The following is a 24,259-nucleotide window of genomic DNA, read 5'->3' on the forward strand; positions in this document are numbered from 1 at the left end:
ATTTATTACAATTCGATAAATAGCTTTGATCCAGTTGGATATGGTTCTTTCTCGCTTGTGCTTTTGACCTAGTAGACCATAAAAACTACTACTAATAAAAATGGAGTGAATGGTAATACAAGATTAACCATATAATTGGATAGAAAAATATCTTTCAAACCATTGTTCTGGATAACACAAGATCCGATCCAATTAAATGTTCTCTGGGCGTACCTCTATTTTTTATAATTTTTGTAAGCAACATTATTGCTTATTTTACTCTTGAAATTATGTAAATATGATAATATGCTGTTTTTGGATTTCTTTGAAAACAGTAGACTTTACTTTTGGAACTAACCCCATATATGTGTTCAGGTAGGAATTTGAGAACGAAAGAAACCAACTACGATAATTACAATTCATTTTATTGATTTGTTATCTACAGCAGATCAGCACAACAAGATTCCACAAGATAATATCTGTAATTAAGTATATATGGTACAGGATAACACAAATTTGGCCTTTAATATCTGGCACACAGTAATTTGCATGGCAATTACATATTTCCTATATTGAAAATATACCTATTCACCCTACAAATCTATTACAAAAGGACCACGGCGTATATATGGGTTTTCTCAGAAACCCTGTATGGTAATCTTTGTCTAAGCGGTACTCAATAGCCGATGAAGTTCACCGGAATGGTCTCCGTATCAAAGGTTTAACAAAATGAACATCATAAGCCATTTTGGTAAACAGTCACCAAGTTATTTTTCTTAAACTTCAATACCTAAAGTATGAAAAAATGGCAAGTGGAGAGCATAAGTACAATTTTTGAGACATTATCGAAAATAAAGGTTTCAACTAACTCGGCACTGACGATCAGTTCGCAGTGAAGTCTCAAACCGATCCGCACAAGGAGCCGATTAACATGCCTGATTTGAAACCACCAAAAGTGGTTTCGGTTTGCTGAACCATGAAATGGTAAAATTGTAGAAACTGCAAAAGAAAAACATATTACCCAGTACTCATATTTAAAATACGAGCAAGGAAATATCCCAGCCACTATTATTTTAGACAAGTTAAGATCTTTTTTTACCACTAAAATATCTGATATCTTCTATATTTGATTTGTTTGGGATATGGCCACAAAAAAGATTTACGCAATCACTTATTTTTGGGTATCCCTAGAACTAAAAAATTTACAAACTTATAAATTTACTCCACATTGAATCATTGTTCAAAACAAATCTTGATTCATTTGACAAAACATAAACATAAGCTTTCAAATATTTCTTATACCGTCAATTATAATTACTGTGACATCTTTTTTATAGCCTGTTCCCCGAACGGATGCAGTGATCAACTCCATCTATTCGGGGAACACACTTTAGGATATATTTTACCAAAAAAATATGTTTTTCAATGCATACATGATAAAAAATGGTAGTTTAGAATAAATTTGCAGGTATCAGAAATCTACATTATAAAAACAAAAACATCAACAATTTTTCTAGACTAGATTATTTTATTATTCATTTTAACAAAAAAAAAAACGAAAAAACAAATACACTGAATTACGTTTGGGAATTTTTCACTTTTAGTTTTTCAGGTTTTCCATAAATATATTTTTAATAATAGTTTTGGAAATGTGTTTGTTTCGACTAGCTTCAATGACTTTTGGTTTTTATTACAATGTACATAATTTTTTTCTTGATAAATCATGATACTTTCATAGATATATTCTGATTATTCCCATTTTTTTTTTTGGATTTTTTTCAATATTCTCACCAGACAACCAAATCATTTAAAAACTCACACATAAAACAAAGTTGGTATTACCCCATTAGTCTCCACTAGAATCACATTCTACAACAGCCTGCGAAAATACATTAATTTTGTCACTGAATAAAGAAAAGGGCTTTCTATTGACAAGGTTATACATTTTAACGTGCGATTCCTAGCCAAAAAAAAATTACTTTTTTCTATATTACCTGATTTTACAGATTAATAATTTTATATGATGGAATTGGCTGATACTTGATGAAAATTCATAACTAACGTATTTAAAAAACGCTTTATCTCACAATAAAGTGTTTTTTGAATACGTTGAATATTGATTGATTTTTTTAGTGATATTAATCTCTTTTAGTTCCATCAGAAATATTTAAGTTAAAAATAATGTATAATGCATGTTCATATTCAAAATATGATGAAAAATGTTTCAAAAGAAAGTACTTGTCTATGATCACAAAAAAAAACAATAGACTCTTCTTTTTTCACAATTGTAACAACTCAACTATGTTGAGCAAAATACAGTGATGGTTTCATGAAATTTCAACGCACTGTTCCTCTTTATTATTATTACATAACGAAACTTAAAATGAAAAGTGCTGTTTATTGTTGACATACGACAGAAGCTTTGAAGTGTTTATATAAATACACCTCGTGATACAGGGTACCTTAGAAATTACGGACATTGCGACACTAGCTTGTAAAAAATATAGGATATCTTTCAATTGAGCTCGCCCACTTTCACCGAAAGTGAGCAAAAACGTCCAAATTCCAATACCAAAATATGTACTTTCATGTTCTAGAATCAACAAAAACTAAATAGGACGCTCTCTCTATTATACCAAAAGAGAATGATTGAACATCGACCGAGATCTTATCTCTTGCGATTCTCCTTAATTTTGGCAATTTCTTTTATTCCTAAAACATACAGCTATGGTAGCAATACATAATTGCGATAATATTTCAAACAATTTATCTGCGAACACTCCGACGACTATCCAATCGGTTTTCCAGGTTTTTCTTTATTCACAGCCATTCAGCTCTTCAACTTTGTAGTTCCGACTGGACAGCGCTTACGGCCGCCTTCTGCTTCTCGATGTACCTCCTCCTCGCCTGCTGGATCATGTTCTCCTTTCTTTTGTGAAGGATTTTTTCGCGTTCCGATGATGACTTCGAAAAACGACTGCCCAATGATACAGAATCCTCGCTAATTGAAAAAATATTGGTTAGTGAAGTATACGTTAACATTGTTCAAAAAATATGAATATTCAAATTTCGCGAGCTACGTACATAAGATTAGCATTTTTTAAATGTTGGTATACTCGTCTCGAACACATGTTCACAATTTCAGTTGTTTAGTATGTTTAGTTTGCTGGCGAGAGACATAAAAGTTGGAAGTGTCTCGTGTGTTTGGCGATTTTTTGCTATCAATAAAAATGGATCAAGAAATTTGCATCAAATTTTGTGTAAAAAATGGAATTAAGTGCACTTGAAATATTGACATACGATTATTGTACTCTGAGTAAGAATTTTTTTTACAAGTGGTACAAGCTTTTTATATAAGGTCGAGAAGACATGAATGACGATGCTTGCCCTGGACACCCCAGCACATCAATAACAGATGAAAATGTTAAGAAAGTGACAACAATTGTTAAGGAAAATCGTCGAATCACTATTAGCGGAGTTGCATATCGGTTGGTTCATAACATGAAATTTTTTTCCCGTGAGTTGGGCTACCTATCGGGTGCGTCCCCAGGTGGCAGATAGGGGAACGGCCAGGGGACTGGAGGAACGGCCAGGGGACTGGAGGAACGGCCAGGGGATTGGAGGCCCTGTCCGGGAAGCCAATGTAGCCTTAAGGAAGGGGTCGCCGAACTCCTGGTTTGTGGCAGAAACAAGTAGGGTGAGGGGAACTAAAACTCCCCAAAAGCTTTTGCGAAACATGCCACCGTGGACCAGCCTACCCAAACTAAGGTGTAAGGAATCGTGCCGACAGCTGAATGGCCACAGGGTGATATGCGGTCATGAACGATCCCTTTGGGGAACTGAGCGAAACCTCACTGTAATCAGTCTACCTCTGGCAATGCGGGGCTCTGCCAGAGGCGACCAACTCTTCCCTTGCCACTCGTGGGAACACACATGAATGAAACAAACAGACACAACAAAAACAAAAACTAATCACGAGGCTGGACAGAAATGCTCACCTCAATGTAAGGCGGTGGCTGTGAATGAACAGAAATGTCCACCCACAATCTACCGTCTGGAATGCGGCTGGACAAAGCAGATCACTTCGTGATGTAATAGAAAGGCCAAGGCGTAAGCGCATTTGCGGCGCCGAGGCCAAAAGGAGAAAGAGAGCAAAAGAGACAGGAGTGGCAGCAACTATAAGTGCACCCTCCTCCTTCTCCACTCCACCTCCAACAGCAAGGGCACTTCCTACGGCGGGCGCCAAGAGCTCCGCCTTGAATAAAGGCATGGAACCGGCTGCCCCTGCAGGAAAACTCCCTCACTTGTGCACCTCCACGGAGGGAACCCCAAGAAGGTTCAAGAAGCCGCGAAACGACAGTAATGTCGCTGCACCTTCCAAAACCTTCGCGGAGGCCACCGTGAGACACCTCAAGGTTGCCAAAGAGAGTGTGTGTTCGGCGAGTCTTGGCTTACACCTGCGAATATAAAGGAGACGTCTCCTAGTGACCTGTTCACCTTCCTGGAAAGGACATGATGGACGATAACCTAGGAGGACAACTCCTCGGGAGGATGTACAATGGGTCACATGTGGCCTAAGTGCTGTGGGTCTACACTCACCCTCCCTACTCTACAGATACCAGATGCAATTTCTTCAGAAATTTTGAGCCTAAAGCGTGTGGCGGCGAAGTTCTTTAAAAAAATGCTAAATTTTGACCAAAAAAAAAACGTTGCATGAGCATCGCTTAGGAATTGTTGAATAACTATTTTTAAATCTGGTGATAAACAAAATGTGGAAAATTATCGAAGTATCTGTAGTCCGTCTTCACTTGCAAACATTTGATTTATTAGTTAGTGATCAGTTAAAATTTTATTGTAAGGAACGTTTATTAAATAATCAACATGGATTATCACAATATAAATCTACTATTACCAACTTGATGATTTTTGAACACAAAATATTGGATGTTTTGGAAAGTAAAGGGCAAATGGATACAGTGTATACGGATTTTTCAAAAGCTTTTGATCGAGTAGACCACAATATCTTATTGAAAAAATTAAAGATATTTGGATTTTGTGACTCAGCTGTAACATGGCTCAGAAGTTTCTTATGTAATCGAACCCAACAAGTTAAAGTTGGAGGCGTTACATCGGTTATAATTCAGGTGCCATCAGGGGTACCTCAGGGTTCTCACTGCGCTCCTATGTTATTCAATATCTTTATTAACGACATTGTTGAATATTTCCATCATACTGATTTTTTGATGTTCGCAGATGATCTCAAAGTTTTCATGCTAAATAAGATCACTATATGATTCAACACTAATGCAAGATGTCCTAGATAGATTGGTTACATGGTGCTCCGAGAATAATTTACAGTTGAATGTCGCAAAATGCTTCAAAATGATGTGTCACAAGACCCCCCTTTCAATTTAATTTTTTTCCCAGATGGCGCCCAGTCGCCATCTTGAAAGTTTCATCTGTCAATTTCACTTTAAAATAAAGTATTCATACATTAATTTCATTATTCCAAATTTCAATTTTTTGAGTTGACCTGTTCAAAAAATAAAAGGGGGGGACATTGAAGAAATGCACTGTATTTAGATACACAGTGCTGGCTCTAATATAATTCCCCTTGGAACTCCATTAGCAACATCAACATAATTACCACTTACCTTTCCACACTTTCCGTATTGAACTGATCCCAGTCTCTAGTGCTAGGTTCCGGATCTGTCTGAAGCAGAGACAAAGGTCGGCTCGATGGCTGATCTAGATCAAGATCCCTGAACAACGGAGGCGCAACAAGTCTTCCATCCAGTACGTTTTCGATGGTCATTTCCACAGAACGGGTCACCCTAAGGTCTTCGATGATGGTTGACAGAGGAATGTGCGCAAACAAAGTCTGAACCTGAAATAATCGGAAAAGATAAAATTATAATTTTATACACAGGTCTCCGTGACCTCTGAAAATTCAATTCCTAACAATGAACGAATGATATTGATGAGTATAACTACCTGTCTCGCCATTGCGTCTAGTTGGGAATTAGAAGCAGCGATGTGATTCTGTCGAATGGCTTGTGCGTGGCTGACTTCGACTGAAAAGCTGGGTAACCACGAAACATACCTGGAACCTGCAAAAGGTTTTGAATCATTAGTGAGAACTCTTTCCGAAAGAAGTGTATTGAACTGATGGTGGATCGAGTGAGGACTTACCATCGAAATGGAAAAAGTGATTGAAAGGTCTTCTAACGTTTTCTTGGGTATCGGCCTGCAGCTCGGGTGGTTCCTGATTAGCTGCGGACGGGTTTTGTATGTTGAGTGCCATTCTACAGGTCGGACAGGATGTGTCTTGCTCCAGCCACGACAATAAGCAGGTACTGAAGAACGAAATTTGTAATAATTTTCATGTATATATTAAAAATTGTAAGGGTCTTATTATCGAACTTCGAAGTTACCGTTGGGATCAATTACACGACAGATATTATTTCAAACTCCCACAAATTTATTTAAAATGTATTTCAACGTGATATCCCTCATATCTGCTACAGAAATCCTGTTTATTTCTGTAGTAGCTTGTTCTCGCTATTTTCGCTCAAATGCCACTAAAGTTATTCTATTTATTATTATAATATGTTCACTTGTAAAAAACTCTCACTGAAGCCAAACGACCGATCAATCCGTTGATTCTTAGCAGCAGTTAGCAGTTGAAAGCAGCTCGATGTAAGTACACACTACCAAACTTCGTTAAGTAAGTTTTATTGACCCCATCAACCCTCTGAACCAGGCGCAGTTGAAGGACGTGGAGCGGAGAAAGGTGGTTTTCCACCAGAACATCAACCTCCAAGGAGCTTGTGCCCCACCACCACCAGCGATGACTTCCACCCAGAAAATGGCGGCTCCTGACATGAAGTCTCAAGGGCTTCAACTCAGACCAAGAGGAGTAGGAGGACCAAGAGAACGAACCGCCGCTACTCTCGACCATGCTGCCAACAACTTTGTCGGCAATCCCCACCTTGACGGTTATGCTGGGGCCCTACAACCCAGACCTCGAGGAGCCGCTGTAGCATCTCTAACTGTCTGATTCCTTGTTGAGACTGTCGGACTTGGAGAATGCATACATCCACCGACACTAACCACCAGCGATGACTTCCACCTAGAAAATGGCGGCTCCTGATATGAAGTCTCAAGGGCTTCAACTCAGATCAAGAAGATTCCTTGTTGAGACTGTCGGACTTGGAAAATGCATACCCGAAGAGGTGGTACCTCCACCGACTATATTGTCGCGAATCATCTCGGATGATGAGTTCGAGAGCCTCAGGAAAAGAAAAATGGGTAGTGAAGAGGTTAAAAAGCCGGCGAAGAAGGTCAAGAAATTCGGGCCTGTAAGAACACCAAAACCATCATTCAGGAGGGGAGGTAAGCTGAGTTCTTCTCGCAATGAATGTGAGAACTACCCGATTGGTGCTTGGACTGCAGCACCCCTCCTGCCGGTCCAAGATGTGGGAGAGGTGGATGTCATCGACGAAGCCACGTTTCCGCGACGCCATTTAACGTCGTCCGTGGAAAAATAAAAGGCAATACTCATAAACATAGCAAAAATTCGAAATACGCTTTCTTACTTGTGAAACAAATGTGCGCACGGCAACTTCCTCGCCGAGTCCATCTTCTCCCAGCAGATGGCGCAGTTGTCGGAGTTCTCCTGCAGCTCCTTCTCGTTCGCCATCGGGTAGTTCTGTTCAAGGTGGTTCCTCACCCACAGATAGTTCCTGTGCTTCTTGTACTTGCGCTGTATCTCGTGGAAGAGGTGCCTGAGCTGCATGCATACCACCAGACTGGCCATCGAGAGGAAGATGTTGCTCCAGAGCAGCATGTGCAGGTGGTGGACTAGGTCGATTATGAGGGAGGTCAGTTCGAAGCAGAGTTCCGTGTAGTAGCAGATGGGGCCCTTCCTCTCCCATACTTTGCTCTCCTCCTCGCTGGAGTTCATTGGGACTGTGCATTCGTTGCGCGTATCGTACAAGTGGAGGGCGTAACGGATAATGACGTGGAGGGTTCTTATGGCCAGTAATATAACCTGCAAAAATTCATTTATATCCGAATTTATACATTCGGAAGATAGCCTTGTGGTTATTGAAAAATACGATAAAAGGGTGTAAAATACGATATTAAGGTCAACATTTGAATAAAAAGGTACAATTTTTGTTACTTTTGGATATAAAAAAATGGAGTGACATTACTCACCATCTATAGAGAACGCTTATCAATAATAAAAAAAAAATAGAAATGCGGATTTTGTAATATATTTTTCAATTGGTTTTTCAATTCTCATTGCGAAAGATGATAAGCGTTTTATGTCCAATTGCCAGTATACAAGGTGTTATGTGATGAGTGTCCGATATTTTACAGGACGATTCCTCAGTTATTTATGAGGTAAAAAGTTCATGTAAGCATGGATCCGCAAGGCCTTCATTTTTGAGATACATGATACATACATTTTAAAATAATGTCGATATTTGCACAGAAATTAGTATTTAGGGAGTTTTTAATATAATAAATTTAAATTTTGTTTGAGTTCGGCACTTAATTGTAGGGGGCGCCACCTACAGGTCTTGGTCTCTTTTGTGGAGTCTTCAATTTAAATTAATCGATGCATTTACTCGTCTTCTCATTGATTCACGAACTCTTTGAAAATGAAAGCATCAAGTAGGCTAGCAAGTTTATTCTGTTTGTTTTTGTGCTGTCATGTCAAAAACAATATCTTGACACATAGTTGAATAGTTTTGTTTGTTATTAGTGTGACTATTTGTTTGAAAATGGTAAACTACTGACATACATTTCACATACGGACTCACTAAAGAAAATGCATATATGGCTAGACGTTTGTATCAGGTGCGTTATCCGAACCGCACAACTCCTACTTCAAAAACCTTTTCAAGAATTCACACTCGGTTAAGGAAAGCAGTAATTTTTGAGAAAGCTAGTCATCTGTCGGATGCACATCGGTCGGTAAGAACCCCAACCACCGAGGAAGCAGTTCCTAATCTGGCAGTAAAACACCCGGAAACAAGCTCCAGAAAAATAGCGCTGACAGACATTTCTCATGTTCTGGTATGGAAAATTGTAATTGATAATTTGTTATATCCCTTCCATAATCAAAGAGTTCAGGCACTCCTCCCGCTTGACTTTCCGTTACTTTTCAACTTGGTTTCTCCAACGCCTTATTCAATATCCTCTATTTGAAAATCAAATCCTGTTTAACGACGAAGCAAATTTTTCACCCAACGCTATTCGCAAACCCCATGCGATACAGAAATCACATTTCCAAGAAGAGTTCTTTTTCAAAGTGTGGGCAGAAATCCTAGTAGATTATTTTATAGGCTCATTCTTTATTCTGGGAAGATTAAACTGAGAGAGACATCAACATTTTCTTGACGAAGATTTGACTATTGAGAGATGTGCCGCTTAGACTATGAAATGAAATGTTGTTTATTCACATTTAAGCATACAAACGTGAGAATTTTCATATCAAACTTTCGGCAATCGTTGGATAGGTCAGGGAGGGCCTCAACCATAGCCCTCTAGGTTACCAGACCTCAACACTTTGGACCGGTAGGTGGCGCCTCCAACAATTAAGTGCCAAAATAAAACCAAATTTGAATTTCTCATACTAAAGAGTCCCCAAATACCAATTTTTGTCCAAATATCAACATTATTTTGAAATTTATGCACGAACAACCAAAATAAAAATACATTTTTAACACCCTGTATCTCAAAAAATGAAGGCCTTACGGACTCATGCTTGTATGAACTTTTAACCTTATGAATAACTGAGGAATCGTCTTGTAAAACATCGGACACTTATTACATAACGCCCTGTACATCTTGCAATCATATACATCTGGAAGTGAAAAATATGAACCGTTTTGAATCTACTTTAATGGTCAGTTTTTCTTATTCATCTAGGGAGTTCATTATAAAGTTAATTCAAGTTGATAATGGTTTTCCAGTAATTAGTCTGGTTCACATGTACTTGATTTAGTTTTTTTTTGGTGACATTTTGTTACAAAAAAAGTACATGTGAACTGGACTTAATTCTGTTTTATTTTCATATGTCATCAGTTAAGCAAGTAGCATGGAAATTTACTAAAAAAAATATCGTCATTAACCTCTTTCTAACTTACCTCTGCTGACATGAAGGCAAAAGTATTGAAACCGCCAAAGAAGCCGACGAAAATTGAGACGACGAACATGAAGCCAGACAAGGCAAAAATTGCAGCCAGGAGAGCCATCAGTTTGACGTGGCTCCAAAACGGGGTGCGTGGCGAAAAAGACAACTGAAAAAAGGAAAAGTTTCAACATATACAACTAAAAATCCTTTTTTCATAACATTTTCTGAAGGAATCGTTCAATATTTTTCAGTTTCTAAACACCACTGTTATTAACGATTACTTAGCGTCTGTTGTACCACTTCGAGCAGTGGTGCAACAAGTGGCGTATCAAAATTTATCCCACCAAAATCCAAACCATCCCATTCCGACATCCTAACACCTCTACCCGCCCTAAACTAAATCCCGAAAACTTGAACCTCAAACTCTTAGGAGAAACTCATACTCCAGAATTCGGTGTCCTACTTGGAGGTCACTTTCATGAGGACCCTCAACTGGGAGTTGGACTCTGGAAGAGAGTCCGGAAGAGAGCAAACCTGCTAAAAGCACTGAGAGGCAATCTCGAGAGGTGCGACAGTAAAAATCTCCTACATACTTATGAATCTTTCATCAGACCAGTCCTAGACTATAAAGCGATGATATACTGTACGCTTCCCCCAAGACTATCCCACCGTATCCTAACTACCGAGAGAAGAATCCTACGCAACATCCACAACCTCCGTTACCGATACCCATCCCAAAACTTATATAACCTAATAAACACTACACCAATCAACCTACGATTTCAGAAACTTCAGGAACGATACGCGACTAGAACGATGAGCAGTAGCAACACCAATGCCATCTACTCTCTGACCACACCGTGGACTCCTCGTGGAGGACCCAGAAGGATTCCTAGGAAAAAGCTGCTCCCGTTTCCCCCAGCCAGACTCCTGGGAACAATGGAAGATCCGCCGGAGCAGATCCAGGATATCCTAGAGCAGGGGTCTCCAAAATTTGAAGCCTTCGGGCCATAATGATTTGTTCAGTTTGTTCCAAGGGCCAATTTCTGCCCTTAACTATATTTCTAGACTAGGATAGTCGCAAAGTGCGTGACCTAAGCAAATTTACGCTTTTTTTGCATTTCAATTATTATTGTGTATTGTGACACTTAACGACATCTAGTGGCGAGTAGTGGTACTATGTACAATCTTTTTCAGCTACCCGCTAGGTGGCATTAGGCGTAATTAAATATTTGGAATTACCGCGTTGGTTCAAGAACGTTCTGGTTCTAGCTAGTGTATTCCGATCACCTCGAGATGGCAGTAATAATTGCATATAAAAAGGCTAGCGGCGCAACTGCGAGTTAGTCTGCGTAGGAAAGGGGAAGGAAGCGAAACTGTCTATTGTGAAATAAAGTAACACCCGTCAATAAAAGTATTTTGATTTGACTTATCGTTTTTATGTGTGATTTGTTAGTATGGAAAAGAAGCGAAAAATCGACAGTGAATGCAGAACGTTCCAAGAAAAATGGAACTTTCAGTATTTTGTGATTGAGTCCAGTAATAAGGCGCTATGTTTAATTTGTAATGAAACCATAGCTGTTCTCAAAGACTATAACATTAAACGACACTATGAATCGAAACATCTTCAAAGTTTTCTGATTGATTCGGCCGTTACTTGATGAAGATCCATAGTAATTTCACAAACTACACTTAAACGATTTGATCTCCACTAACTTTATTGAAAATAATCATAACATGTTTCGCTAAAACATTAGCTTTTTCAAATGATTAATACATCCAAGCATCCTTACATTCATATTTATATACTACAGGTAACCACAATCGAGACTACCTGTAAGAAATTACCTGAATCTCTACATCACATACCTGCTCGATTATGCTTACCTAAAGCAAATTGCCTACCATCTACATCAATAATAATTCTTTATGGGTTTTTAAGAAAACAAATTCAATAATGGTGATCTATTCAAATCTAATTGGTCATTCATTAGAATATTTGAATTTTTAAGTTTATTAATTTCCATTGCTTCTAAATGATTCAGTTTGAAACCTTTATTTTCAATGTGCAAAATTTCGAATTCTTCATTAAAGATGTGATTTTCTTCTAGAAGATGATTTGAATACGTTGAATTTGTTTTCTTGTTTACATAGCTCTTATGATGTTCCTGGATTCGATTCCTAAATGTCCTGCCAGTTTGACCAATATATACCTTAGGGCACGTTCCACACTTTAATTTATATACCCCTGATTTCTCGAATTTAGATGTCTTATCTTTATTATTTTTAACTAGCTTTCCCAACGTATTACTTGTTCTATATGCAATTTTAATATCTCTATTTCTCAAAAATGAAGCCACTTTTTCCGTTGGTTGTCCAAAATAGGTTAAAGCTCTATAATTTTGATTATCTACCTTATCAATGGGAAAAACGTCTCGCATCGCTTTTGTGTAGACTTTCTTGGCAAGTATTTTGTTTATTAATTCGGCTTTAAACCCATTGTTTACCGCAATTTGCTTGATGATATTGAGTTCTTTATCAAAATTATCTATTGAAAGAGGAACATTGACTAATCTATGAATCATGCTATTATAAGCTGATACTTTGTGTTGATACGGATGGGTAGAATCGTAATGTATCGTAATATCCTTATTACGATACATACATATCCTTATTACGATACATTACGATTCTACCCATCCGTATCAACACAAAGTATCAGCTTATAATAGCATGATTCATAGATTAGTCAATGTTCCTCTTTCAATAGATAATTTTGATAAAGAACTCAATATCATCAAGCAAATTGCGGTAAACAATGGGTTTAAAGCCGAATTAATAAACAAAATACTTGCCAAGAAAGTCTACACAAAAGCGATGCGAGACGTTTTTCCCATTGATAAGGTAGATAATCAAAATTATAGAGCTTTAACCTATTTTGGACAACCAACGGAAAAAGTGGCTTCATTTTTGAGAAATAGAGATATTAAAATTGCATATAGAACAAGTAATACGTTGGGAAAGCTAGTTAAAAATAATAAAGATAAGACATCTAAATTCGAGAAATCAGGGGTATATAAATTAAAGTGTGGAACGTGCCCTAAGGTATATATTGGTCAAACTGGCAGGACATTTAGGAATCGAATCCAGGAACATCATAAGAGCTATGTAAACAAGAAAACAAATTCAACGTATTCAAATCATCTTCTAGAAGAAAATCACATCTTTAATGAAGAATTCGAAATTTTGCACATTGAAAATAAAGGTTTCAAACTGAATCATTTAGAAGCAATGGAAATTAATAAACTTAAAAATTCAAATATTCTAATGAATGACCAATTAGATTTGAATAGATCACCATTATTGAATTTGTTTTCTTAAAAACCCATAAAGAATTATTATTGATGTAGATGGTAGGCAATTTGCTTTAGGTAAGCATAATCGAGCAGGTATGTGATGTAGAGATTCAGGTAATTTCTTACAGGTAGTCTCGATTGTGGTTACCTGTAGTATATAAATATGAATGTAAGGATGCTTGGATGTATTAATCATTTGAAAAAGCTAATGTTTTAGCGAAACATGTTATGATTATTTTCAATAAAGTTAGTGGAGATCAAATCGTTTAAGTGTAGTTTGTGAAAAAATCTTCAAAGTTACTCCAAGTATACAGGAAGTTTACGGAAGGAAAAATTTGAAGCTTTGAAACGCGGACTCAAATCGCAGAAATCTTTGTTTAAAAAAGCGAATACTGAACAAGAGTCTGCAACTCGCGCCAGCTTTCCTGTGGCTCTTGAAATCGGAAAACGTGGCAAACCATTCACCGATGGAGAAATGATAAAAGAATGATTGATTGCAGCTGCCGAAGAAATATGCCCCGAAAAGCTAAATTTATTTAAAAGTGTCAGTTTGTCAGCAAACACCGTGGCTCGGAGGGTGCAAGACATCGCAGAAAATATACCATCTCAACTGTCTGACAAAAATGGACATCATGAGTGGTTTTTTCTAGCATTGGATGAGTCAACGGATGTGTCAGATACTGCTCAGGTGTTAATTTTTATTCGCGGAGTAGATAAAAGCTATGAAGTACTTCTTGATATTGATAGTATTCACGGCACGACAACTGGGGCAGATTTTTTTAAGGGAGTTGAAAATGCCATTAATAAAAAGAACCTTCGATGGAGAAATTTGAAATCTATAACAACTGATGGAGGCAAAAATATGTATGGTAAAAATAAAGGAGTGGTTGCACTTGTGTCAAAGGCTGTAGAAAATGATGATGGTTCAAAACCATTAGTCTTACATTGTATCATTCATCAACAGTCCTTGTGCGGAAAATGTTTGGATATGTCTGAAGTTCTAAAACCAGTCATATTAGTTGTTAACTTCATCAGATTCACTGGGCTGAATCACCGACAATTCCGCGAGTTTATTCAACAGATTGGAGAAAATGATTTACCATATCATACTGCCGTACGCTGGCTTAGTTGCGGAAGAGTCCTTAAGCGCTTTTTTGAACTTCGAGCAGAAATCGAAATTTTTTTAAATGAGTTAAAGTTAGCCTTCTATGTCGATTTGACAAATCATATGAACGAACTGAATTTGAGATTGCAAGGAGAAAATCAGCTTCTCCCTGATTTATACACCAATATCGAATCCTTCAGGCAGAAAATAATACTATTTCAATCGCAATTACGTAAAAAATGTTTCACACATTTTGAAACATGTGAAATATTCAGCCACACTACAGAGACTGAATTTCCCGTCAATTTTGCAATCGAAACTTTGAATGCTTTGGAGATAAATTTTGATACTCGTTTTTCAGATTTTGATGTCATTGCGAATGAAATTAAGCTTTTTCAAAATCCTTTTGATTCTGACACTGAAACCCTGGCTCCGGAAGTCCAAATGGAAATTATTGATTTACGGTGCAGTGATATGCTTAAGAACAAATATCAAAATTCATCTTTGTTGGAATTTTATAAGAGTCTTCCACTGGAACAATTTTATAATTTGCATAAATTTGCTCGTGGGTTGTTTTCTGTTTTTGGTACTACTTCCTTGTGCGAGAAAACGTTTTCCAAGATGAAGTACACAAAGAATGTATACAGATCTTAATTAACCGATGGGCATCTTAAATCTCTCTTGATAATTGGTACAAGTAAAATTGATTCACAACTACAAAGTATTGTCGGTGGAAAATTACAATTACATAAATCTCATTACTGTTTTTGTTTTACTGTGATTCAATTCAATTATTTGTTAGTTATTAATATGCTTAAACTTAGATACTTAAGTTAAGTTTTCTTTGTCATCATTTCTGTCGTTAAGTTTTACCTTGCAAGTAAATAAAACCGAGTAATTATCATTCTGTGTTTTCTTCTCACAGCAATAGTAACAACAATTAGGTAATCATTGGCTGTCGCGGGCCAGATTGATGACAGTAAATCATTGGCTGTCGCGGGCCGGATTTGGCCCGCGGGCCGTAGTTTGGAGACCCCTGTCCTAGAGGAATACTCACTTGGAATCAGATAGCGGACAGCTGCGTCCAGGAAAGAGCTGAAATCTGAAGCCATGACCCCCGACCTTACAACCCGTACCCTAAAAAACCTCAACGACCACTGCAACTGACCCGGACCAGTCTAACGGAACAACGGAAAGGCTAAAAACAAAAAGAACACGTGACACTAAAACAACACTACACTAGACATCATTACACAAAACATCACACATACAACCCTGAAGAGGCATAAGCCTATAGCAGGGCCCCACACAACACATTCACAATATTTTGTAAATATCCTTAAAAATCAATAAACATTTTCGACTTGACTTGACTTTATTTGCTCAAGGTACCAAAATACGTTTTAGCATCGTCTTAAAAATTTGCTCTCTTGTTTCTTCAATGCTATAGATATAGATGCCGAGTGCTAGAAGGCTTTTTTTATTTTCAGTTGGAAATGTGTTATTTGGAGATCCTTAATCTGTGTTGGGAGTTTATTGAAGAGTTTAATCGGGATGTTAATAATGTTACAGGTGGTGGAAGACCAGAAACTGTAACAACGATTGAACCAGAGGAAGCTATACTTGATGCGATAGAAGAAGATCCTTCAAATAGTAAGAGTTCTAAAAAAACCTCCTATACCCATATCACAAACAGCGGGTCCAAGCTCTACCGCTTCGGGATTTTCACCCAAGATTCATACGATGGCACACAATAATAATTTTTTACTAAATATTTTATTTACGGACGAAGCAAATTTTTCACGAAATGCTACTATGAATTCTCGCAATGATCATTTTTGGGTCGACAAAAAACCCCAAGTTACTAGAGAAAGTCATTTTCAGCAACAATTTTCGCTGAACGTTTGAGTAGGAATGCTTGATAACTACCCGAATGACCCATTTTTCCTACCAGCAAGATTAACAGGTGAAACCTACACGGAATTTTTGAAAGATCATTTAACTATTTTGTTATAAGTGCCGGTACTTGTAAGAGGCAGCATACGGTTTATGCACGACGGGGCTCCAGCTCATTTTAGTGTTCTAGCTAGTCAGCATCTCGACATCACCTACCGTAATCGCTGGATTGGACATGCAGGACCTCAAAATTGGCCAGCTCGCAGTCCTGATATGAATCCTCTAGATTTGTATTTATGATGTCATCTGAAGGTTCTTGTTTATAAAACTCCTGAACTAGATGTGAATGACTTGAGGAATATACTAATTGATAATTGCAATGTCATAAGCAATACTACAGGTACTTTTGAACATATTAGACAATCAACGATGAATCGATTGCAATCGTGTATTTCATCAGAAGGTGGACATTTTGCTCATTTACTTATAGGCCGACGTTTCGAACTCAATTAAATTCTTCTTCAGTGCTCGAAAAGTAGTGTTTTCGATTTGATAATATTACTATTTTAAAAACCTTCAGACAAATTAGATACATATTAAAAAAAAAAGAAAAACATTGCAACAACCAATTTTCCGAGACAACACCAACACAAAACGACATGAAACAAACGAATACCCTTTTCTTAAACTTCAACGCCCTTTATCTCAGAAACGAAGCAATTCTGGACATATGTTCATGGGAACTTTTCTTCCTAAAACGACCTAAAGAATCACCCTCTGAAGTTTCGTACCGTAGTTAGGAAACACCCTGTATAATATCTGTGAAGAAGGAATACTGTGTCCGCCACAAAATGCAATGGCTCAATCATTGAGGCGGCGATCTTCGCACAATAGAGAAAATAAGCGAAGGATCTGATTTGCATACTTTATTGAACCAGGGCCAAAATTCAACCCATACTCACGTATTCGAACCTGTCCTTACTGAGCTGCGAGAGCAGGTGCAGAAAGCCGAGCAGCGAGAACCACGAGCACCACAGCAGCACCTCGTCGACGTACTGGACGTTGATGATGCCGAACACGAAGATGAACTTGTAGAAGACGAAGTTCCAGAATTTGTCGCGCAAGTGTTGCTGTTCAGAAACGCGCAGTTCGCCAAAAACTAATTTCTGTATGGCCCGGCCCAAGAGGATCAGCCAGCAGAACGCCATGTTTATCATCGTCTGAAAAAAAAGGACAAATCAGAAACGGAGATTAAGGCAATTAGCGGTAAAGGGTAAGACTAGCTTGTTTAAACATCACAGGAGCCATGAGAACAACACCAAGCGCGGCAATGGAATTACTTACGGGTCTGACCCCTCTGGACCTGTACCTTAAGTGTCTTTAGCCTTTAGTTACGAAAACGTATACCGCCAGATGGCAGTGCGATTTCGCCCGATGAAATAAATACAAACTCCTCCCTAATTCTAACTTGACCAGGCCGGGACATTCCAGGGCCGAACTTTATTCGCCGACGTGTTCGTTCTTCCAAATTACATTTTAGATTCAAACATGTTCGTTTTCGTGTTGATCTCAAAGTTTGCACGAAAATTGCAGATTATTTGAAAATTATGAATCTTTTATCAAAATTGATAAATTCAAGATGCGGACGGGATTTGTGATTAGGGCCCGATTTGACTTGCTATAAGGAAGTTTTCGGGGTCAGGGATTATGAATCTTTTGTCAAACTTAACGAATTCAAGATGACGGTTCCAAGATATCGAACGAGATATGTGATTATGGTCCGAATCGATTTGAAATTAGTATGTGGATTTTTTGGGGCCCTAAAATATAAATATATTGTCAAAATTAATGAATTCAAGGTGACAGACAAGTTGTGTTATCCGATTCTTATTTGGTACAATGGGGTTTTCGGGGTCGCACATTATGAATCTTTAGTTGAAATTAATGAATTCAAGATGGCGGCTTCAAGATGTCTGACGAGTATTGTGATTATGGACCGATTCGATTTAAAATTGGTATTTTGTAGTCTCTAGGCGTAATTTTTTTCTATTGAACTTCGGAAATTCAAGAGGGCGGACTAGTTTTGTGATATCTGGTCAGGCTCTACGGAAGACTGGCTTTAAGGTTTGAAGATAGTTATTTTTCTGTTGGAATTCAGAAATTCGAAATGGCAAACGAGTTTTGTTATTAATTGTCAAATTATATATAACACTGGTATTTTGAGGTTGAAGATAATGAGTTTTTCATCAAATTTCAAGAATTCAAAATAGCAGCATAAAGATGGCTATAGGTTATTTTGTGATTTATAGTCGTGTTCTGTTCAAAATTTATTTTTTCGAAAACATGAGCAGGGTGTTCAGAAAATCAGATCATACTTATGAATAAAAAATTGAGAAATCAAGTATCAGATTTTGTCTTTCAAGTAAGGGTCCTTTCACAATATCAATTTTCAGCATTAGTTCGAAATGACGGAAAGATTTAATGATTCATAGTCGGATCCTCAAAAATAATTCATCTAGGGCTCTCCGGGGTAAATTACTCATATTTTTCCTCAAAATTAATTCATATTGCCAGATATATTTTTAAAATTGAATGATTTAAATATAATATTTTGCAGGAAAGGTCCACAGTTTAAATAATATTGTCTAACCCTTTATATTCCATATAAAGGGTTAGACAATATAAGTCAATACCAATCGTGAATAATTCAATTCCGCTGATGTGTATGCAACTGTTGAAAATAAATGAAATCCAACAATGTTTTTGCTACCAATTTTGATTGTAATCAAATCAAAAATAACGAAATTCGTCCAACATTCTAGAGCCTTCATCTTAGTATTTCTTAATATGAAAATATCATGAAGTTTTGTCCCTAGTAATGAATACCTGTAAAATTTCAAGCCAATCGGAAGATATTAGACTTGCAAGATTTGATATAAACGTGTACACACGCAAACATACAGATAGGTAAGTTGAAAACTATCTGGTTATTGTAGAAATTTTAATATTTCAATCTTTCGTTCGATCAGAATAACTTTTATCTTTTCCTATTCTCAATCCGACCCTGTGCTACATTTTACAATGGCTCTACGATACTCTCTCTCTCCCTCACCAGACGTGTGGGAGGAGCTACCTGACGGGCGTGTCATTTAAAAGAAATTCATCTACTATTCTGACTCCAGATTCAAAAGTAATAATTAGTTTTCACTAGTCGACGGCTGAAGCAAAACTTTATTAGTTGACTTTGATAAAATTTGATATCTTCCATTTCGAAAGGCATAATGCAAGGAAATCAAATTCGTATAAATAACACATTCTTATTAAATTGATAACAAAATAAAGGAAACATTAAAAAGAAAAATGAGAAAGTCGTTTAACTGAGAAAATGATAGGCTTCAATACCGAAATGGAATAACACCAAAATATTTGTTAGTTTTGATGGTGGAATTGAAGAAAAATGCCCAAAAATGAGAGAGAGAATACTTTTTATTCATCTAATATTCGAAAAATATTTTTTTTATTATTTTTCCTTTATACACTCATACAATCTTTCCTCAATCAGAATAAAAAAAATCGTTTCTGACTCCTTTTTTTTCAGGGATGAAGACCCTTAAGGAGGTTGCGTTATTGGCCATGTTACGATTGCGCACGGCTGGTGTAAACCTCGAAATAGGAAGTAGGAATAGCACAGCATAGGTAACAATCAGCAATGTCACTTCGCTTGGCGGGAAAAGTTCGCGTATATCCGTCGCGTTGATGAGTCCGCCATTTTGGGAAGTGACAGACTTTCTCATTCTGCTTCTGGCTTTGCTCTTGTTAGGACTCTGTGTTCTGTGCGTATCGTGAATTTTAACTTTTACCATAATGGAAAAACTAATAGGTGGTGGACACGTTAGTGCTGTAAATAGTTGTAAAAGTAACAGTTCAAAATCCAAAATAAGTTTTTTCATGTTTCCGAAGGACCACTTGATAAATGAAATTACTGAAAATTCATATTTCCGGCATTTGTGTGAGCTATTCCAAAACAAATTGTGAATTAAATAATGAATCTCTGTACTGTTATTTCAGAGAATTTCAAAATGGAACTCTTGACACATTCGGTAACTTAAGGATGCCCAAAAATAAATTTGTTTATTTTATTTCCTCCTTGGAAGTACACTTCCAAAATATTTTGAAAATCTTATTGTAGGAACAAATGTCACTGCAGGATTTGTATCATTGTTTGAACAATTCAATTATAACCATATGTGAAAATTTCCCAATATCTCACCTTTTGAAGTTATATACAGTGTGACTCATTTTTAATGGAAACACTCCCCTAAAATTTGAAATTGTAAACCGATTTTAATAATTTTTTTTTGAAATGTCAAGTATTAAAAGGTCTACCATGGGACAAAATTTGAAATGTTTATTAAAGTTTCAGGGCATACTACGATATTTTTTCTTTGTCGAAAATCGGGATTTTTTATCAGCGATTTTTTTATTGAAAAAAATCACTACGCCACTGGATTCAGAGTGCCTCTAAACATGTGTAACCAAAATGTCATGAAAAAATATTCATTATTAACAAAGTTATGACAACTCAAAAATTCGAAAACTCACACAGCTAACAGTCACAATAATCATTTTTTTTATGATTTCAACAATAAAGTACCGCCAGATGAAAAAAAAACAAATAGCGTAAATATTTTTAATGAAAATAACGGAATTACATTCAAGTTTTCACGCAAATTAACTAAAACTGAGACCTAATATTTCAATTTAAATCTCAGTTGTCATGAAAATAATATTACAGTTTGACACTTGTGAAAGGTTTAAGTGTACTATTGTCAACAATATTCACCTTACAGTTCTTCGAATTATTTTGTGTCATGGCTGCAAGATTGAGCGTAAGAGAGAAAATTGAAATTGTACGCCTTTCGGGAGGTGACGTTAGAAGTGCTAGAGTATTTAATGAGAGACATCCAGATCGTCCTCGTATTAGCTGCGGTACTGTAAATAAAATAAATAAAATATTCAATGAAACTGGTGCAGTATCAAAAATGATGTTAAAAAGTAATCCTGTACAAAGACGAAACAGAATGACAGGAATGATCAAATCATTTTAGATTATTTCGGAAATAATCCTAATGCCAGTATAAGGAATGCCACTTTAGATTTGAATATTCCACGAGAAACTATTCGGAGATGTCTCAAGGCGAAGAATATTGAACCTTTCAAGCCAAAATTTTTACACACACTTCAAGAAGGCGACGAAGCAAGATGCCTGGAATATTGTTTATGGGCCCAAGGGGAATATTTAAACAATAGAAATTTCCTAAAAAATATTTTATATACCGACGAAGCCACTTTCACTACAAATGGAGTAGTGTCATCACAGAATTGTCGCTATTGGGCAGCGGATAATCCTATGGGGGTAATAAAATGTAAAAGCCAGTATTCCCAAAAAATCAACGTCTGGTGTGGGATATTGAACGAACGAATTATTGGTCCTTCCTTTTTTGAGGAAAACATTAATGCGCAGAGGTTTCTAGAATTTTTAAACACAGAGTTTTGGGATGCTATTCACGAGCTGACAATCAATGAACGATCAAATTTAATTGTTCAGTTAGATGGGTGTTCAGTTCATTATGCCAGAGCTGTGAGGCAATGGCTTAACGAACATTTTCCAAACCGATGGATAGGCCGTGGTAGTCCGTTTATAGAGTGGCCACCCAGATCTCCAGACCTCACAGTTTTGGACTTTTTTCTCTGGGGACTTCTCACACAAAAGGTTTACAAAAACCGCTCAAGAGATAGAAATGAACTTTGTGCAAGAATGCGACAGGTATGTGCAGATATTAGCCCTCAAGAAACATTCATAAGCGCTACGACACATGTATCAAAATACGTGGTGGATTAGTAGAGGCTACTAGAATATGAGTTAGAATTAATTGTTGCACTGAATCAAAACATTTCAATAATTAGTTATTAGTTACGTTCATTAAAATTTTTTGCTTCATTGTTAGTTGAATTGTGTGAAATTACGTTATTTTCATTAAAAATATTTACGCTATTTGTTTTTTTTTTCGTCTGGCGGCACTTTATTGTTGAAATCATACTGACTGCAGACAAGCCTTATTAGCCTTGAACAGGCAACGTGTTACCTCAGGGCTAGTAATAGAGTGCCACCAAGATTTAGCCAAAGCCTTGGTAGATAAATTGGCCACTGTTAACTAAGGAACCACCTCCATATAATGGGGCTAGTGGACACACCTTTATGCAGGATGTGTGAACAGGAAGATGAGACTGTCAGGCATATCCTGAATCTACAGATAAAGATACAGAAAGGGTAAAACATCTCAGATAATGTTCCCACAGTTTTTTCACGAAGATGGAGTAGTAGAAAGCCACAATGCTTTTTTTGGCCCTCGGACGCATAGTCCATAACAGCCAGAAATTAAATGTTCTGTATCTGTAGAATAGGGAGGGTGACTGTCGGCCACATGTGACTCATTGTACATCCTCCCGAGGAGTTGTCCTCCTAGGTCATCGTCCATCCTGTCTTTTCTAGAAAGATGGACAGGTCACTAGGAGATATCTCCTTTATATCGGCAGGTGTAGGCCAAGACTCGCCGAAGACACACTCTCTTATTGACGATAACTCCGGACACTCGCATAAGATATGCCTGACAGTTTCATCTTCCTGTTCACACATCCTGCATAGAGGTGTGTCCACTAGCCCCATGACATGGAGGTGTTTCCTTACTTGACAGTGGCCAGTCAGAAATCCTACTGTTAAGCGTAGTAGGTTTTTCCTGATCATCGCCAGATATTTCTTCGGCACAGCTTCCCAGGATTGCCCATACAGAGAAGCCGGGGCGAACATTTGAACGGCGTTATATTCCACACACAATGACATCAATAGGTTGTTCAAATGAAATTTCGATGATATCCCCAGACACTGTTTTATTTGATTTTAAACATGGGTCCCCTCCGAAAAAAGATTCTACTATACATACATGGTTCTACATGCGCACATGATGTTATTTATAATATTACAAAAAAATAGATACACGTTGTTGATGCTTCAAGGTTAGGATGAGTCACGATCATGATCATACATTATATCTTCAAGCGAATGCCACTCTTCATTGGCAGGCCATTGTTTCGCTAATTATGGGCATATTTCAAGAATAGTTCCCAATATAACACGTGCCATTTTTGTTCAGTTATTGGCACTGAAACTAATTGCTTCCAAAGTTTTTTGTTTGTTATCACGAACAATTAAACGTTACATACGGATGTACAATATGTAATTGATTCAACCTTGTTTAATGGCACACAAAAAGACGTATTGACAATAGCGGTTCCAAGGCAATGAAATAAAAAAAAACAATATTTCAACGAGATGACGAAATGAAAACTGCAACACAACAGTTCGACCCAGTTACAAAAAAGTTGGTGGTCAATAACCTAGTAACCTGTACCGGGAATACGTTACGAAAGTAACATTTACGATTGACCTCAATACGCAATTCACAAAAAAAAATATTAACACGTTGAAGATGGAGGGTCAACGTTCTGAATTAACGGAAAGGTACAGCTTGCTTGCAAGACATCTTCCGTTGCATTTGCAATTATGTCCCACAATAAGTGATCGTTCCAAGAGTATTAGACATGATCTTTGAAGTCTGTCGGCATCAGAAAGAAAATAAGTTGTTTTCTTTTCACACATTATATGTTGTTTATTTATACTGGCCGTTCTTTTAGCTGACCCCACTATCACTATCTCGG

General features: G+C 37.2%; 1 protein-coding gene across 2 annotated transcripts in view; it reads right to left on the reverse strand.

Annotated features, from left to right (window-relative positions):
* Nucleotides 1-383: 383 nt before the first annotated feature.
* Nucleotides 384-24,259, reverse strand: part of LOC111507148 (E3 ubiquitin-protein ligase AMFR) — a 42,002-nt gene continuing 18,126 nt past the window's right edge. Inside the window, exons 2-8 of one of the 2 annotated variants that reach the window (XM_023162411.2) lie at nucleotides 17,446-17,703; nucleotides 10,140-10,292; nucleotides 7,578-8,032; nucleotides 6,172-6,335; nucleotides 5,974-6,089; nucleotides 5,634-5,866; nucleotides 384-2,980 (exon numbers count right to left, since the gene is read on the reverse strand). In XM_023162411.2, coding sequence (XP_023018179.1) covers nucleotides 2,818-2,980; nucleotides 5,634-5,866; nucleotides 5,974-6,089; nucleotides 6,172-6,335; nucleotides 7,578-8,032; nucleotides 10,140-10,292; nucleotides 17,446-17,703 — 1,542 coding nt within the window. In that variant the 3' untranslated portion in view covers nucleotides 384-2,817. The remainder of the gene's footprint in view (nucleotides 2,981-5,633; nucleotides 5,867-5,973; nucleotides 6,090-6,171; nucleotides 6,336-7,577; nucleotides 8,033-10,139; nucleotides 10,293-17,445; nucleotides 17,704-24,259) is intronic. The other variant, XM_074180909.1, reaches the window with a different exon arrangement.

This window comes from Leptinotarsa decemlineata, unplaced genomic scaffold (genome assembly GCF_025532065.1).
Source record: "Leptinotarsa decemlineata unplaced genomic scaffold, Ldec_3_MD MMD2_tig00026307_RagTag_RagTag, whole genome shotgun sequence".
Classification (NCBI taxonomy): domain Eukaryota; kingdom Metazoa; phylum Arthropoda; class Insecta; order Coleoptera; family Chrysomelidae; genus Leptinotarsa; species Leptinotarsa decemlineata.